At 43.2% G+C, this 17772-nt stretch overlaps 1 protein-coding gene across 3 annotated transcripts in view; it reads left to right on the forward strand.

The window, feature by feature from the left end:
- Positions 1-17772, forward strand: part of TPR (translocated promoter region, nuclear basket protein) — a 920136-nt gene that overhangs the window by 746420 nt on the left and 155944 nt on the right. For all 3 annotated transcript variants that reach the window (XM_069232002.1, XM_069232003.1, XM_069232004.1), the window contains exon 42: positions 4956-5046. In XM_069232002.1, the coding sequence (XP_069088103.1) occupies positions 4956-5046 (91 nt within the window). The remainder of the gene's footprint in view (positions 1-4955; positions 5047-17772) is intronic.

The raw sequence follows: 17772 nt of genomic DNA on the forward strand, positions 1-17772 counted from the left end.
GGTCCATCCTAGACCTCAGACCCCTAAATCTATATATCCTGTCAAAACACTTTCACATGGTAACTCTGCAGGACGTCATCCCACTTTTACAAAAACAAGATTACATGACTGCATTAGACCTCAAAGATGCGTATTTCCATATACCCATGCATCCAGCTCACAGAAAATACCTAAGGTTTGTGATAGCAGGAAAACATTATCAATTCAAAGTTCTACCATTCGGCATACCATCTCCAAGGGTATTTACAAAATGTCTAGCAGTGGTAGCAGCCTACCTAAGAAGGCAACACATACATGTCTTTCCCTATCTAGACGATTGGCTAATAAAATCAAGCAATTTAATACAATGCCAACAACACACTCAATACGTAATAGAGACCCTGCATACTCTAGGGTTCACTCTCTGCTACCAAAAAATCCCATCTTCAGCCAGCACAGGTGCAACAGTACCTAGGTGCTGTTTTAAATATGTAAAGAACCTTAGCCTATCCAAATATACAAAGGATACAAGCTTTCCAAAATCTCATACCACAAATGCAGCCAAATCAACAATACACTAAGATTTATCATGAAACTATTGGGAATGATGGCATCCTGCGTAGCAATCGTACTGCATGTAAGACTAAACATGAGGGCCCTACAACAGGGCCTCTCACAGCAATGGTATCAAGCACAGGGCCAATTGCAAGATCTAGTGTTGGTTTGCTAAACACACAAGTCCCTTCAGTGGTGGAATCTCAGCAATTTAATGAAGAGGTGGTAATTTCAAGACCCTGTGCCTCAGACCTCAATAACAGATGCATCAATGATAGGTTGGGGGAGCTCATCTCAACAACCTTACCATTCAAGGGGAATGGGATTCAAAAGAGCAAAACTTCCACATAAATCTTGTAGAATTATTAGCTGTGTTCCTTGCCCTAAAAGTGTTTCAACCCCTTCTCAAACACAAGACTGTTCTGATAAAAACAGACAATATGAAGACCATGTATTACCTAAAGAAACAAGGTGGGACACATTCATCTCAGCTGTCCCTTCTAGCCCAAACAATATGGAAATGGGCACTTCACAATCGCATTCATTTATTAGCAGAATACATTCCAGGAATACACAATCAGCTAGTGGATCTCCTAAGCAGGACACACCAATAGACGCACAAATGGGAGACTCACTTTCAGGTACTTCAACAGTACTTTCAAAAGTGGGGAACACCAGAAATAGACCTATTCACAACAAGCAAAAACTCAAAATGCCAAAACTTCCAGACACCCACATCCTCTTTCCAAAGGCAATGCTCTATGGATCAACTGGTCAGGGATATTTGCTTACGCTTTTTCCCCTCTCCCACTACTTCCCTTTCTGGTCATCAAACTGTCAGACCTCTCTCACCATGATACTCATAACCCCAATGTGGGCACGACAACATTGGTACACAACACTCCTAAACCTGTGAGTAGTACCTCACTCCAAACAGACCGTATTTGTTAACACAAAACAAAGGACATATCGGACATCCAAATCCCAGTGCTCTCAACTTAGTGATTTGCCTCCTGAAGTCATAGAATATGGATGCTTAAAACTTCCATTAGAATGCATGGAAGTTCTCAAACAAGCATGTAAACCTATATCAAGGCAATGCTATGCTAACAAATGGAAATGATTTGTTTACTACTGTCAATCTAAAAATACTGACCCATTTACAGCATCAATACAGGCTATTGTATGCTATCAACTTCATTTGCAGAAGTCAAATCTAGCTTTCTTATCTATTAAAATCCATCTTACTGCAATATCGGCATACTTGCAAACTATTCAGCATCTCTCTTTAGAGTCCCAGTCATAAAAGCCTTCATGGAAGGACTAAAACTTATTATTCCCCCTAGAACACCACCTGTTCCTACTTGGAATCTAAATATTGTACTCACTAGACTCATGGGTCCACCTTTTGAACCCATGCATTCTTGTGAGAATCAATTCTTAACATGGAAAGTTGTGTTCCTAGTGGCCATAACTTCATTGCGAAGATTTAGTGAAATACAAGCATTCACTCTTGAGGAGCCTTTTTTCCAAGCACACAAACAAACTTGTACTTAGAACAAATCCCAAATTTCAGCCAAAAGTGGTATCACCTTTTCACATAAACCAAACAGTGGAATTGCCAGACTTCTTTCCACAGCCAGATTCATTTGCATAAAGAGCCCTTCATACTCTTGACCGTAAAAGAGCTCTAATGTACTATATAGATAGAACCAAATAATTCATAAAAACAAAACAGCTTTTCGTTGCCTTTCAGTTTACCACATAAAGGGAATCGTATCTCTAAGCAAGGGTTGGCAAGATGGATTGTTAAATGTATGCAAATGTTACATTAAGGCAAAAGATGACTTTTAATCACACTTAAAGCACATTCCACTAGGAAGAAAGGTACATCTATGGCATTCTTAGGAAACATACCAATGGCAGACATGTGTAAAGCTGCCACATGGTCTACACCACATACATTTACAAAACATTATTGTATAGATGTATTTTCAAAGCAACAGGCCAATGTTGGTCAAGCTGTTTTAAGAAAATTTTAAACAACTCCAACTTCTACAGGCTAGCCACCGCAACGTTTGGGGAGAGTAACTGCTTTTTAGTCTATGCGCATAGTAGTGTACCCAGGGTACATCTGTTCATGGCATGTAGTGCTGCAGATTCACATGCACCCGCCCTCTTCCCCCCAGAAGCCTGTAGTTGCAGTTTTTTCTCTTTTGTACATATGTATATACATTTAAATTTGCAAGGACATCTATTCTTACTTACTATTTCTACGCAGCATTTATATTATTACTCTATCACCCTTTTGTGGGCGAAAAACGCTGAGTTGATGCCCATGCGCAGTATGACCGAGAGGAGGAGTCACTCGATCCAGTGACTCCGAAAAAAATTCTTAGAAGAAAAACAACTTGTAACACTCCAAGCCCATCACTAGATGGCGGAATAATGCATAGCATGCGAATCTGCAGCAGTACATGCCATGAACAGATGTACACTGGGGAAGTGACATTTTCCATATATATTGATATATTTGTTACCCACTTGTGATAGCCAGTAGATGGGTATGGTTAAAACCAACTTTTTCCAGATAAAGCGTTCTTTGTTTTGCCAATAACTTTGGTGCCGTTTGACAAATCTTCACAATTTTTAAAACGAGCTGCTGTGTTGAAAATATTGGGATGATTTGTCAAGCAAGGGCCAAAAGAAAGGGCGGGTTTAGAAATACTATTTCCCCATTCTATGCCTATAGGATTTATTTTTTTAAATGTGAACACGACTACAGCATGAACCGCTGAACGGATTTACAACAAATTTAGCAGGATGCCGGATCTCAGTCCAAAAAGCATGTTTTTTATAATTCGATGCAAGACTGTTGAGTAGTTTTAGAGTTACTTAACGTTAAATATAGATATCTAAGGACGCTGATCCGCCTGCGAAGGATGTGGGGATCCACCTGCAGAGGATTCACTGATCTGAGGGCCAAACAAATCCCTGATTGTCTGGCCGCACCTGAAAGGAATGTTTCAGCTGTCATTTTGTTTCTCGCATCTGTCCAGGGAAGGTGAAAGTATAGTGTAAAAACATATAAGAGGCCAGGATACATGTATCCTGACCCATAGGACAAATGGAAGGGACCTCTCATGGACAAAAAATTGCCCAATATCTTTTTTTTTTTTTTTCTCAACCTGGGGGGGGTCTACCCTGTGGCTCAGTGCGGCTCCTCTGTATAAACCTGCGAAAGATCCACGCTTCTAGAGAAAAATGGAAAAGAAAATGCACCCACTGCATCCAACCCCATGTTGCCCACGGCCAAAGGCCGTGCGCAGCTTGGGTGTGGGCGCATGTGAGGTTTGGCCATAGTACAGGCCCTACAGCCAACCCTCGAGCGCATGGCTAAAGGCCTGTGCAGCAGTGGTTATATTAACGTGCGTGTTAACAAACAAAAATTTTTTAGAAATTCTCTGAAAAAAACAAAGGTTAATTGTATGTTATAGTTAGGTTGACTTTTTACCCGTACAAAACCATAGACATTCAACAGTTATAGTTACTTATGTTTATCTGAAGAAACTTTAACTCGTGCCAGAAAGTAACTTCAGGCCGCAAGTTATAGTGTCTTAACATATGCATAACTAAGTATAACTAGAACTGCTTTTTTTTTTTTTTTTTTGATTTTTTTATATTTGTATGGGTAAAACAGCAACCTAACTACAACGTCCCTGTAACCTTTGTTTTTTCAGGGAATATATGCATATATGATGCCTTCCAGTAGCTCTTGTAAAAATGTTTCACAAAAACCTTGGCAAAACATATTGATAATGCTTCGAGGCTCACAAGCAAAACAAGGACTATTGAATTTGCCAATGCTTATTTGAATCTGGCATGGCAAAAGCCAGGTGCTTAAAAGGCATATAAAACCAATATCCTGAGTATGGGCTATTACAACCAATATTTGGCAAGGCAGCTGTGACGTAGAACCTAAAGTTTGACACATTTGTGTGTTTTTCCATTGTTCTTTCATTTGGGTAGTTGGTAGTTTTTAGGCCAGGGGTTATTTGTACAATTACTATGTTCCTGAGGTGGGGTGCTTTGATATCCAGATATTACATTGTATCCCTGGGGAGGTGCAGGTATGTAACACATGATGCTACCGCCCCAGAATTTTCTCTAGCCATTGGCTAATTTCACCTTGAGTGACTGCATTCTGCTGTTTCACAAGAGGCACATCTACCCATTCGAAGTAGGTCCCTTCAGTGCGGGGGGCTACCATGACAAGGTTTTTTTTTTTCTTGAGAAAGTAAATGTTTGGTCTGGCTAATAACTTATTTCTCTTAGTGTTCTTTATAAAGCTTTTTTGTGTTGATCTTTACATTCACATTAGCCGGGTAGCTACCATTTTAATCAAACTGTTTTATTCTTAGGATGCTGCTGGCACTGACCCTGGAACAGAAACGGAGGGAAGCGCAGCAGGTGGTGAAGTATCCCAGAGAACAGCAGATTCTCAAAACAGCGGTGAGGTTACAAGGTTTATTTTTCAAATGACAAACTGTGCACAGGAATGGTGGATCCATCCCTATTCACACCTAAAGCCTTTCCAAAATATATTTGAGCAGAATGGGTATAGTATTCATCTGACAGAATTCTGTTAATGGTTTTTGGTTTAAAGGTTCGTACCTTTGTTAAAAAGCAAAATGTTGGGAGGTCAGTTTTCCCAATTTTTTAAAAATGGATCCACTGCAGATAATTATTATTTGGACCCGTAGGCAGTTTAGGCTCATTTAGTGGGCCCAAATCCACATGTCCCATTTTTAAACATGGAAAATATTTTTACTATTACATTGGCTTTTTTAACTTTGATTGAAGTCGGCAGAATGTGCAGTACTGGTGTATGCGGCCTAAATGTCAAATTCCAAATGCAGGTATGCCGAAATCCACTCCAACCTGGGACAACTTATCCATGTTGAAATTAGAAACAACCAGCTATATAAAATTAAAAAAAACAATTTTTTTAAATGTCCCATTACTATGGTGTTTAAATGTGCAGTGCTACCTGTGCGTATACTTTTATTTGAGGGGAAAATTAGCTTGCTATTTTCGGCAAGTGTCAGCAGCAACATTTCAAACTGGCAACACTGCAGGTGGGTATTTTTAACATTTTGGTTTCTCATGGTGTAAATCTCCATAGGTGACAAATTGATCTGGAAACTCTTGCAGTACCTCCTCGGTTTCAGATGTGGGAACCGCCAGCCTCAGTTGGAATAAAACACCACCCCTGCACATGACAAGGAGCTACACTCGGAGCCACGCCTGCTCAGATGTTAATTCCTACCATCAGATAGAGACTTCTAGCTGCAGATTACTTACCTTTGAGTTCTCCCCAGGCGTCAGACTGAATCTGGAAGATTTTTCATGAGCAGTACCCCAGCCCAACAGTAGGTGCCGTTGATTGGCTCCGCGTCCATCGCGTCCGTCCATGCCAGAAATGACATTGTGGCTCCTATATAGGCACCACCCAGGAGTGACATCTGTTCATTTCTTTCCTTGCCAGCCAGCGCTGATCCGAGAGAAAGCTACCCCCTCAGTCATTTTTTTTGACTGGTCCTTTTTAAGTCCTGGAGATCCTGTCATCGGTCGATGTTGTGACTGATCCACACCTCGTCTGCTTGTGTGTTTGAAGTGCAACCACAACCTGAAGTTGTGTTCTGAGTGCCAGGCCATGCATCCAAAGGCCTTGAGGAAGCAGTCCTTAAAGTTGATGGCAGCCTGGCACATGACTCCATGCGTGTCTCGGTCGAGAGGAAGGTCACGGAGTCCAAAGTCCTTGTTGTCCCACTCTAAGTCCTCGGGCGATCGGGTAAGTTGAGGCGCAAGAAAGAGTAAGAAGTCAAAGCAGTCTTTGCCTTCTCGTTTTCTGTCGGCTAGCACAACAAGTGCGTCAACATTCTAGGCCTCATTCTTCTGTGCTTGGGCCCACTTCGTGCCCCACAAGCTTCTGGGAGCCGGAGCGACCCTTGCCCATTTGAAAGAATTTTGAGACCACAAGTCTCATTTTTGGGCAGTCCGACCCTGCCAGGGGCCTCACAGGGTAGGAATTTGACCCATTGGTTTCAGCGCAGGTTACTTCGCTCTTGGCACCGATGGGCAGTCAGCAATCCAGTCCTGAATCCAGACCAGCACCAGTCGTACCACCTCAACCTTCCCCGGCACAGGTCCTAGTGCTGACTCTTCCAGCAGTGCCATCCCCACCGTCCTCCCCCTACCGTGGCTACAGAGGAGGTGCCTGTTATGCACTTGGGGTGAGTAGGGTGGCTGGACCTTCAGCTACCCTCTGTGCCAGTCAAGATTAATCTCTTAACAGAGGTGCGGCAACCAGGAGCTTTCACCTCCAAACCCCTGCTCCCATTCAGTCACGCCCTCTCGAATGCCCTTCTGTGTACCTGGTCCAAACCCAGCACAGGGGCTCCTGAGAGCTTGGTAGTTCAAGCCTCTACTTCCCATTATGTGTTCCCGACTGCTCTCCCGGTTAGGGAATACAAGTGATTTGACTTACTTGGGAAGATGTTTTTTTCTTCCGCCAGTCTTGCATTATTGTCAGTGAACACTGCATGCCTTTTGGGCTGTTATTGCCACACACTGTAGGACATGGTTCTGCAAGTGCTGCCACAGGTCATGGATGAGGTCTGGCTGTACTGTCTCGGGCTGTTGCTTACGGGTGAGACGTAGCAAAGTTCACGATCCTTTGCCGACTGGACACAACCGACTTGCTAGGCAGAGCAGTTTCAAAGGCAGTGGCTCTGAGGCACCATGCCTGGCTGAGAACATCTGGCTTTTCAGGGGATGTCCAAGCTTCCCTGATGGATGTGCCTTTTCAATGGCACCTGTCTCTTCGGAGGCAAGGCAGTTTTGGCGCTTGAGCGCTTAAAGGATTCTTGTGCTACGGCCAGGTTCTTGGGCCTTGCAGTGGCCCCTTGTCTCCCCACCCCCAATCTGCCTTTTGCTCCATTCTTTGCTATGGAAGGGGCTTCCAACCACACCAGTCCATGTCCAGCCACCATGCTGCCAGCTTCTGCGTGGCTGTGCAACCCACCGACATCATGGGTCAGGTGGCCAGCGGTCTGGTCAGTCCCCCGACCCACCCCTGCAGCAGCCTCTAAACCATCCTACTCTGCATCTCTACCACCATGGATGCACAGTTGGGAGCAGGATTCACTATCCCCTGTCCCACTGGCAATCATTACATGGAACAGGTGGTTTTTGTAGATGTTGGAGGATCATATATCATTGACTGGCTGTTGAAGGATCATATATCATTGACTGGCTGTTGAATGCGGGCTCACTCCACACTGTCGTCTCCCTCCTACAGGCTACGACAAACCTCTTGCATTTGCTGGGGTTCACTTTGAAGGTGCCGAATTGTCACCTGACTCCCTCTCAGATGCTCCCTTTCACCAGAGCTGTTCTTGAATCAGTGCAGTTTGGGGCTTATTCTCCAGAGCGGCAAGTCCAGGATATTCAAGCTATGATACCGATGTTTCAGCCTCTAGCCTGGATTTGGGTGAGAATGACTGACGCTGCTGGGCCTCATGGCCTCCTGCATCCTGCTGGTGAATCATGCCAGATAGCATATGCAGAATCTTCAGTGGGACCTGAGGTTACAGGAAGCGCAATATCTCAGACATGGTCTGGATCTCGGAGGGAACTGTGAAAGACTTGCACTGGCGGATTGCAAATTCCTCTCCCTTTGCCATGCAGATCTGACAGTATTGAAAGATGCGTCACTTCTGGGCAGGGGCCCCTCATCAGACAGACTAGCTTGAAACCGGGGGCGCAGTGAGCACGGGACCCACATCTTGGGGGGGGGGGGGGGGGGGATACCCTTCCTACTTTGGGCAACAAAAGCAAAAAGAACAGATGGACAGACTGCTGATCAATGCAAACAATCCTGTGCTCACTATGGCACCAGATTCAAGCTAAAAGAAAAAAAAAGGGGGGGACCAGGAGGTCAGTGGTCCAGTGTACAGTCTCCCAAAGTCATTAATCACAAAAACAAGAGTACACTGTTCCAAAATAGAAAAACAGGGGGACCTGATTCATATTGCGCAAGATTGGCCATGACTGGAAAAAATTCAGTTTGAGGATCAATTTTTCCACCAGATCCGAGGCACTTCTATGGGTAGTATGTTCGCACCAAGTCTAGCTTTCCTGTATATGTATAATTTTGAAAAAAAAGTACATTTTGCCATCTACAAATCCTTTTCAGAATCACATCAAGCTATGGCGGCGCTATATTGATGACCTCTTGATCGTGTGGCACGGACCGTTGACTGATGTAGATCAGTTCCCCTTATGGACCAACACTCTTGATCCATATTTGCAATTTACTTCTGCAGTCTCCTCCACCCATTTACCTTTTTTGGAACCTCGTGATCAGCATTGACAAGGGCAAGCTGTCTACAAGCACTTATCATAAACCAACACATCGTAACAGCCTACTCCTGTATGAGTGTCATCACCACAAATCTTTGCGAGATAACTTACCATTTGGCCACTTTTTACATCCTAGACGCGACTGTAGTTCACCACGAGAATTTTAGATGCAAGCCAATGACCTTCAAGACAAACTTCTAGAACGCCACTATCCTCTGAAAATTGTCAATTTAGCCCGCAAAAGAGCAAGAAATAACAATAGGGATGCCCTTTTGACAACTACCAATAGGGGCCCACAGACTCGCCTGACTTGTGTATCTATATACACTCCATTGTCAAATAATATTAAGAAATTGATCAATAAAAGATGGTCAATTTTAGCGAGTGGTGGCCTTGATATTCCAAAACCGTTATTCGCATTCAAACGCACCACCAATATCAAGGATATAGTGGTTCATACACGTCCACTAATTAATTGCGACAACTCTATCCAAACGACTCTGTGGAACCTCCCCCCAGTTGAGGGACATTATCCTTGTGGCCAGTGTAATGTCTGCCCACTGACTAGGCATTTTAAGACACTTGACTTAGATCCCATTGGTAAATAGCGACTTAAAAAGCATACAAATTGTAACACTCGGAATTGCATTTGTATGATTACTTACCCCTGCGGTTTACGTTACATTGGTATGACTACTAGACCAGTTAAAGTACGTATCAATTAACACAGAAGTAACATTAGATGTGGACGCGTTACCAAGAGACTTTGTGCACATTTTTTAGAAACCCTGCATAACCCTGACGAACTATGGTGGGTGGTTCTGGAAGCATCAGGAGTCCGACCAAGTGAGGATTGAATTGAGGTGGGTCTTTAAATTGGGGACTAATACGAAAGGGTTGAATGATGAGATACCATGGATTAACCTCATCTTAAATTACTCTTGAACACAGCTAGGAAACTCAATAACTACTTTACCTTTTTGTTCCATCTATTAATAATCATCGCCACTCAGCATTGCCTTAATAAGGGGACTTCCTAGTGATAGTGTCATGGGTTTTGTCATCCCCTTTTTAAAAAATTTTTTTTTTTTAACTTATTTGGCTTTTTCCATTTATTTTTATCTGTCAATAAACAATTCTTTGACTGCCATTTTGATGTTTATTGCTACATCTGTACCTTTTGTCTTGATATATACTTCTTTACATTGATTCCTCTTGTATTATAATACATTTTACGTGAGCAGACAATATCCAGTGAGATACGGGCTTTTTACTGTTGCCTGTTTTCCATGTCCAGAACTGCTGGATTGGTCCTTGCCCTACCTCTATTTAATTGATACGAGACGCGCAAGCCGGAAGACACTTCTACTTCCGGGTCTCGCCGCATTCATAATGTCTCTGACAGCGCTCCACTTTTATGATTCGGAAGCGCTGCCGGAGGGTATGTCCAACTCTCAGGACCGCTGATCAACTTTTAAGTACTCTCTCCCTTTTATTATGAAATAGCTGCCGGCCACATTTGTTCCATTCGCAGTCGGCTACCTGACAGACACATTTCTGTGTTCCCGTCGGGTCTTTACTACTTGCCATACGAACATTATTCTGTTTGCATGGTTGTTGGGCATTCTTTTAACCATGACATTAGTCTATTATATGAACATGGCTACAATGAGATTTCTCTATTTTATTCCTAAATGGTGACAATTTTTGAACTATTTTCATCAACAAGACGGCCAAGTTCATGTACAACACCACTTTCTGTTTAGCATTATTTAACTGGTGATGACTATTATTGTGCCATTCTCCACTGCTGACTTTACTGTTGCACAGACAGGATGGAGCTAGAGTGGTTGTTGGTTTGAATCAGATTGTTGTCATGGCAATCATTATCAATATTTAACTTGCCATATGATCCCTGTTTTTAGATAGCATCAGTCCCAGGCATGTGTTTTCCTATGGAGCTACGTCTTGTACTTGGGGATGGTAAGCCTTACAGTTCCTCCTACCATGTGAATTATCACTGAGCACCTACTTCACGTGTGCACACTACTTCCCACAGATTGGGTATTATTGACAATTTGGTTTTGACATAATTAAATAATCCTTTGTTTTTTCAGGGCGACCGAATTAATTTGACCAGTTGACTCGATGTGACTGTATTTTAGCCCTTAGATTAGGGTTTTATATTTAGTTGTGTTATAGGAGAAGTAGTTTTTTGGTCCTGATGAAGCGTCAATGGATCCGGCTGGACCACTAGACGCGAAACATGTTGACCCATGATTAGAGTTTCCATGATAGTTTCAGGCCTCTAAGTTTTGTTTTTGAAAGTACATGAGCATTACCACTCAACTTCCACTTTCGGTATGTTTTTAATCTTGGCCTTCATCTCATTCGAGCAGATTAAATTTATGATGTTTTGAGATTAAGAGGCAATTTTAGTTTTTTTTTTTTTTTCTTTCTTGGTGCCTGTAATAAGGTGTTCACCTCTATATAGCCAAATACGCCAGTCACTATAAGAGTATTTAGTCTAAGAGCCCCCCCTTTGGGGAGCCCGTCAGGCATTGCAGCGCCAGTCTGACGAGGAGAATTCCCAATGATGAAGCTAGACATCCATTGTGATGCGTGAGGGCTCTTGCTCCTGAGGAATCAGGTCCCCCTGTTTTTCTATTTTGGAACAGTGTACTCTTTTGTTTTTGTGATTAACAAGATTCAAGCTAGCCTGGCTGATGAGGGTGGAGGACCTGGCCTGGCAGTTTGGGATGGACTGTTCACAAGGGGAGCATAGTGAAGACTGGTTTGCATATGGCTAGGTCCAAACTGGAAGGACCCAAAATTTCTTGTAGGGATATTTACATACTACCACACAAGCAGATCACTTAGATCCTCACAAGCGAATCTACTACAACCAGTCCATTTTAAGCTAAAAAACAAAAGGAGGAAAATCTTTCACTGCATTAGGGACTAAGGCCTGGAATTCTCTTCCCAGCCATTCTGAGATTCATAGTCTGAAACAATGTTCAGAAGGCACCTTAAGACCTGGATCTATACGATCATGGACTCCCTCTCTGTAAGGTGTCTTTTCGTGTATACCTTAAGTGTAGAAGCTCATCTTATGTTCCTCACTTTTTTTCTTTCCTGTTCTGTGGTAGCGTCAGGATACTACCTTGGGAGTGACCGAGCACTTTATAAGAGACAAATCAAATTAAATGGTATTGCTTAGGTATCTATTCAAAGATAAGGAACTCTATTCAGAGATAAAGAACTTGCAGCTAGATGTCTATCAGATTAACAAGGTACTTACACTTGGTAACGCTTTATCTCGGAGAGACTTTATCTAGCTGCATATTCCTTAACGACCCACCCATCTTCTCCGCTCTGGGAACTGATTTCCTAGTTTCGACAACAGTAAGTCAGTGTTCTTATGGCTCTGCGCTTCTGCCATGGAAAGTAGTGAAAAACTGACGGTGCACCTAGGTGGTGCTTATATTAGAATTGCAATGTCATTTCCGGTGCGCACGATGCCAACAGACGCTGGGGTGATCGACGCCACCTACCGGCATGCAGGGGTACCGTACTTGAAAAACCTTACGGATTCAGTCTGACACCTGGGGAGAATTCAAGGGGTAGGAATCTGCAGCTAAATATAGTCCCTGCAAGATAAGGCTTTACCGAAGATGAGTAACTGGTCATACTTTTCTCTAACTGCGTTTAGGAAAAAAGAATTCCTGCAGTATATTTTTACTGCAGTAAAATAAAAACTGGTATTCACCTTGATGTTTTGCTATTCCAAAGTCACTGTAATAAAGTAGTTATTTTTCTGGCACATGAACCCCTGTATTGAGACAGACCCCTGAGGCTCACAGGTAAACTGGTTTCATTCACACAACAATCCACCCTGGGAAAGGCGACTACCTGACTGTTCTAAACGAATTCTGACGAAAATTAAAACTCCCTCCCAGATCAAATCTTTTTGTCAGCTTGTTACACAACCCTTTTCTTTGAAGGAAGGGGGTTGTAAACACAGTAGAGCCTTTCACATATGGTACACAATCAGGTTAAATTTATTTTTATCCTCTGGATGCAGTAGCTGGTTTTTGTGTGTTTAGGCAGAGAGGGCTTTAAATCCACCATTTGGATTTTGTTAGCGCAAGCACTATGTGGAACTGGGAAGGTATATTATTTGAATTCTTCTCTGGTAACTTTTAAATAAGCTCATCACTGCAAAGAGACTGCTTTAAAATGTTCATGAGGGAATTTCCGGTTAAAGAGCAGTTTAGGACTGAAGAAGAGAATGACTAGTTGAAGTAATTCCCTCTATAAGGTAAAAGAATGTGAAGAAAAAGCTGTTCTGCAGCCCAGCAAAGCGAGACTCTTAATGACCCACAGTTCGAAAACGATCCTGACTAGAGATTTCAGATGGCTTCTGGACCCTCCTGGAAATATGTAACATCCTGTGGACTGAGTCAGTTGTGGAAGAAAACCAATGCAGCCAGTGGTGACTGTACATTTTCTTCTTGGCCTGACTGGGTTGGGGGGGGGTGGGGGGGGGGGGAGGAGATCAGTTGTCAGACTTCCTATCGCTGGATTAATGTCCAGTAAGAATTCCCAACAGTTTGCAGACATTTGTAGCAACATGAAATAAGTTGTGGGGAGCGCCTGTCCCCTCTGAACCCATTACTGGACCCCAGTATAGACTTTAATGTCTGTGCTGAGATAAATGCTGGTTACTGGCACCTTTGCTGGCTCTAGTAGATAAACTGGTGTAACTATCCATTTCTGATCTCGAACTGACGCTGACTGTTCACCTGCTGTCATGCACTCGGACTCTAACCCTGTGCCTCCCCTGCATCGCTGCTGTCATGAGAGGCTCTGTCTTTGACTGAGACAGAGCTTGACTCTCAACATAGACCATCAGTAGAGGAAAGCACCCTAATTGCGGCAGTGGTTCAGATGACTGCCAAATACTAGAATCATAACTACCTTCAGTTGAGACCTGCTTTGATGGAAATCCTTGAGCTTGGGACAGCAGCATCTAAGCCCTGGCTCTCATTTAATGATGCTGTTGCAAACACTATGATGGATCCCTCATCAAAATTATGCACTTGCCTATACAGTCATAGCCTTTGTGACATGGCCAGTGAGATCGTGCCAGCAGTCCCAGGAAATTTTAGATTCACTCTGCCTCAAATGATGTGTGACCATATAAGGCAGACGAGATGAGGCCAAGTATGTCATCCACACTGGTCTGGATACCATGGATTTATTGACAGAGTTGTAGGTACTAGTGTTGTGCTTCGTAGACATGCCTGGATGTGGTCTCCAGCAATGTACAGGCTTTGCAATTGAAAATGCTCTTATTGGCTCAGATTCTATCTGCTCCAGACCTAGGAGACTGGATGTTATCTTTGACATTGAAAAATGTATATTTTCATATACCATTTGCTGGTGGAGATTTTGAGCTGCAGTTGCCTCACCTTTTGAATATTCCCCAAGCGTCAGACTGGATCCAGAAATTTTTCAACAATGCCTTGGAGTGCTGGAAAGTAGTGCCTTTGGCTCCACACGGACGCTTTTCTAGAAATGACATGCAGCCTGTATGGGCACCACTCCCTCATGTTGAATTTTTTTTTCTCTGTGCCACCAGACGCAGATGCAGAGCTGCCTCTTGTCTGACACTTACCTTGATATGCTCCCCAAATTTTCTTCAGCATGCAAAGCAATAAGCTCAGTAGGGACACTTGCAAAGAAATGTCTGACATGGCCCCAGTAGTCTAGCCACGACTCCACGGACTGCAGCGATTGCGAGTTGATGAACCCAAAGACCATCAGGGAATACAAGGTAAACCTTTACGTCACCAAGTATAAGAAGACTCCCTCACAAGACCATTCCAAGTAGTGCTCTGCGTCCAAGGCTTGCTCTGTCCTGTTCCCATTCTTGGAGTCCTCAGTACTGCCCAGAGGTTGGTCTTCATCACACTTCAAGTCTTCAGGTATGTGTAAGAAACAAGAGACATTGAAGTGGGCCAGGTCAAACATCTTCGGAGCCCCTTCTTCACTTAATCAAGACAGATACATTATTGGGGGATTGGAGCCAAACCTTGCTCTGGCCTCCAGGCGTGTGGAATTTAATAAAATATCTACTTATCCATGGGACAGGCTGCTTCTTAAATCTACTTGTCCTTTAAAAAATCTACTTGTCCTTTTGGTGCCATGTAGTGCAGCGACAAATTATGGCAGGAATCGCATTGTGTAAGAGCTCTGATAATAGCCCCCTCCGATTGTGCCAGGATTACTAATATAGTAGGGCTTGAATACTTGCAATCTCAATCCGCACTATAGCAATTTCTTTATTTTGCCACCTTTCCACAGATCTACATGCTTGGACTGGAGGAAGCAGCAAGCAATAGTTCCAAATCTGGAATGTCATTGAGTCTCTATACCTACTAACTTTCATGTTTTAAGGATTTTCACCAGCTCTTCTCTAATTTTTCCCATAATGAGAGAGGCTGGAAATTTACTCCTGACAACCGCAGTAGAGGATCTTCCAGAGTTGGGGAAAAAAGTGGTTTGAGAGAAAGTGAACTTATAAACACTCAGTAGATTTTCACATGAGCTAATCTACACGTGCATATTTGCTTGTGCTAAAATAGAGTTCATAAATATTTAGTAGGAATACAATTTCCTGATCTACTTCTGTAAGTTCTTGTGAATTAATGAAAGGCACTAATTCAGACATATACCATGGGTGCACTTTTATGACCTTCTTTAAGAATTGGGTGCATAATTAGATCTGGCGTTAACAAAGATGTTTTGTTTTTATTAAACTTCTATTTCTGTCTCTATTTTTTGGCTGGCTTTATTGTGAATGATCGCATTCTGCTCTTCCACAAGCAGCATATTTGCACACAACTTTGTTCATTGCCAGGAACTACTGTGGCATACAGTATCGTAACCAAAACTGGAGGTAATCTCACTGTAAAGCCCCCTTACCACCCACCCCAGACTACCTCAGCGTAGGTGCCGTGCTGAGTGGGCCCTTTGGAGGGTGGCTGCGGGGCCTTTGTTAGGCCACTGGTGGCAATGTGTACTTTTTGAGTCCCAAAACCTTTCTAGCTTTTTGCCAATGTTTGTTACAATGGTGAGGGGCCTGGCAGCTCCCACAACAATAAAGGGTTAAAAAAGCCATGTCAAAACAAAACATGTATTGACGAAACCAAAAGACTCACAAAACTGTTGGATCAGTTGGCTTTGCCAGTGCTGGTTTATTTTCATGCTTACCATACTCTCATTGAAAATGGTTACACTGATTTTCCATTAGGAATATTTTTTAGAAATACTAGCATGCATCAACACATTTTACTAAATGACGCTTCAAAGAAATAACACCTACAATTATATAATAGCAAAACTTTTTTTCCCTACTTGCATTTGTTTCTGAACTCATGCTTACAAGCTTCCGCAAATATTTGCATCTAATCAGAGAGCATTATACTTAGCCTTATATTGTTAAACTTTTCAAACACGGATGTACCCTTTTTTTTTTTTTTTTTTTTTTTTTTTTTTACTGGAGCCACTGTCCGAAAGTGCAGTATGACAATGAAGCGTTTATTTACAGCGCACACCCTAATAATTAGGTCTATTCATTAATGAACCATAAATACAAGTTTGAACAGCATTAATATATGGACACATTACTTCAACTGCAGACAGTTCATTTCTCTGCAAACTGGCAGCCAAATGGTTTGTGCTGCAGGGGTTTGGGCCTACTTGTCCTAAGGACAAAATAAACATGAAAACTTGTTGTCTTGGACCTCAAACAATATGTCCCGGGCGTCGGGCGATAGGCTACCTCGCCCTGCTCCTTGTGACCCGGCTTTTCTTTCATGAAACCACACACCAGAAGGCTAAGTGGTGCAGGCAAATCCCCATACATTTCCCACCACTTCCTCTGATTGGGAGTCCACCAAGTGGAAACATTTGCAAAAATGTCTTCTCTTCTACCAGCATGGTCATTCAGTTCGGTTTATGCCAGATGTTGGTTGGGATGCTGCTCACATGCCTTTTGGAATTTGGTGGCACAAATCCTCCCTGGTGTGCCAGAAGACCTTCACCCTCTGCTCTCTCAACCAATTTAATATGGTTGTATTGCTACCAGGTTCACGATTCATTGTGGCGTGGACACCATTGATTCCATTGGTTGGGCCATAGGCACCAGCATTGCCATTCGTCTCCATGAGTGAATGTGCTCAACTGGATTCTGCTGTGATGTTCAGTCCTCCCTGATGGACATGCCCTTTGATGGGACTTGCTTGTTCAGGGAAAAACTGATTCCATTTGAGTGATATAAAGAAAGCAGGACAACTGCTCACTTTCTGGGCATTTCTGCCAAACCTCACCAACTGCAACAGTTCCATTGCTCCTTTCATGGCTTTGGCCGAGATGTCCCTTTCCTCTAACCCATCAAGGTCCCCACAAAGAGCCCAGCAGCTTCACAGTAGAGGCCATGATGCCTACCAATCCTGCCACCTTGGTCAGCCCAGCCTACTGCTATCGCCTGTGCCCTTGAGGGTTCACAGCTGCCCAGTAGGAGGCAGAATCCACCAATTCTTACCGGGCTAGCAAGCAATCACATTGGACAATTTAGTCCTACAGATTGTTCTCCAGGGATACACCTTACCCTTTCACCACCGCTCCTTCCAGTCTTTTAACCCCCCCCCCCCCCCAGCCCACCCCCTACGTCAAACCCTTACACGAAAGGAGCTGTTGAACGGGTGCTGGTGCCAGAAGTAGGACATGGTGGTTGTACACGCT

Source organism: Pleurodeles waltl, chromosome 4_2 (genome assembly GCF_031143425.1).
Source record: "Pleurodeles waltl isolate 20211129_DDA chromosome 4_2, aPleWal1.hap1.20221129, whole genome shotgun sequence".
In the NCBI taxonomy this organism is placed as follows: Eukaryota; Metazoa; Chordata; class Amphibia; order Caudata; family Salamandridae; genus Pleurodeles; species Pleurodeles waltl.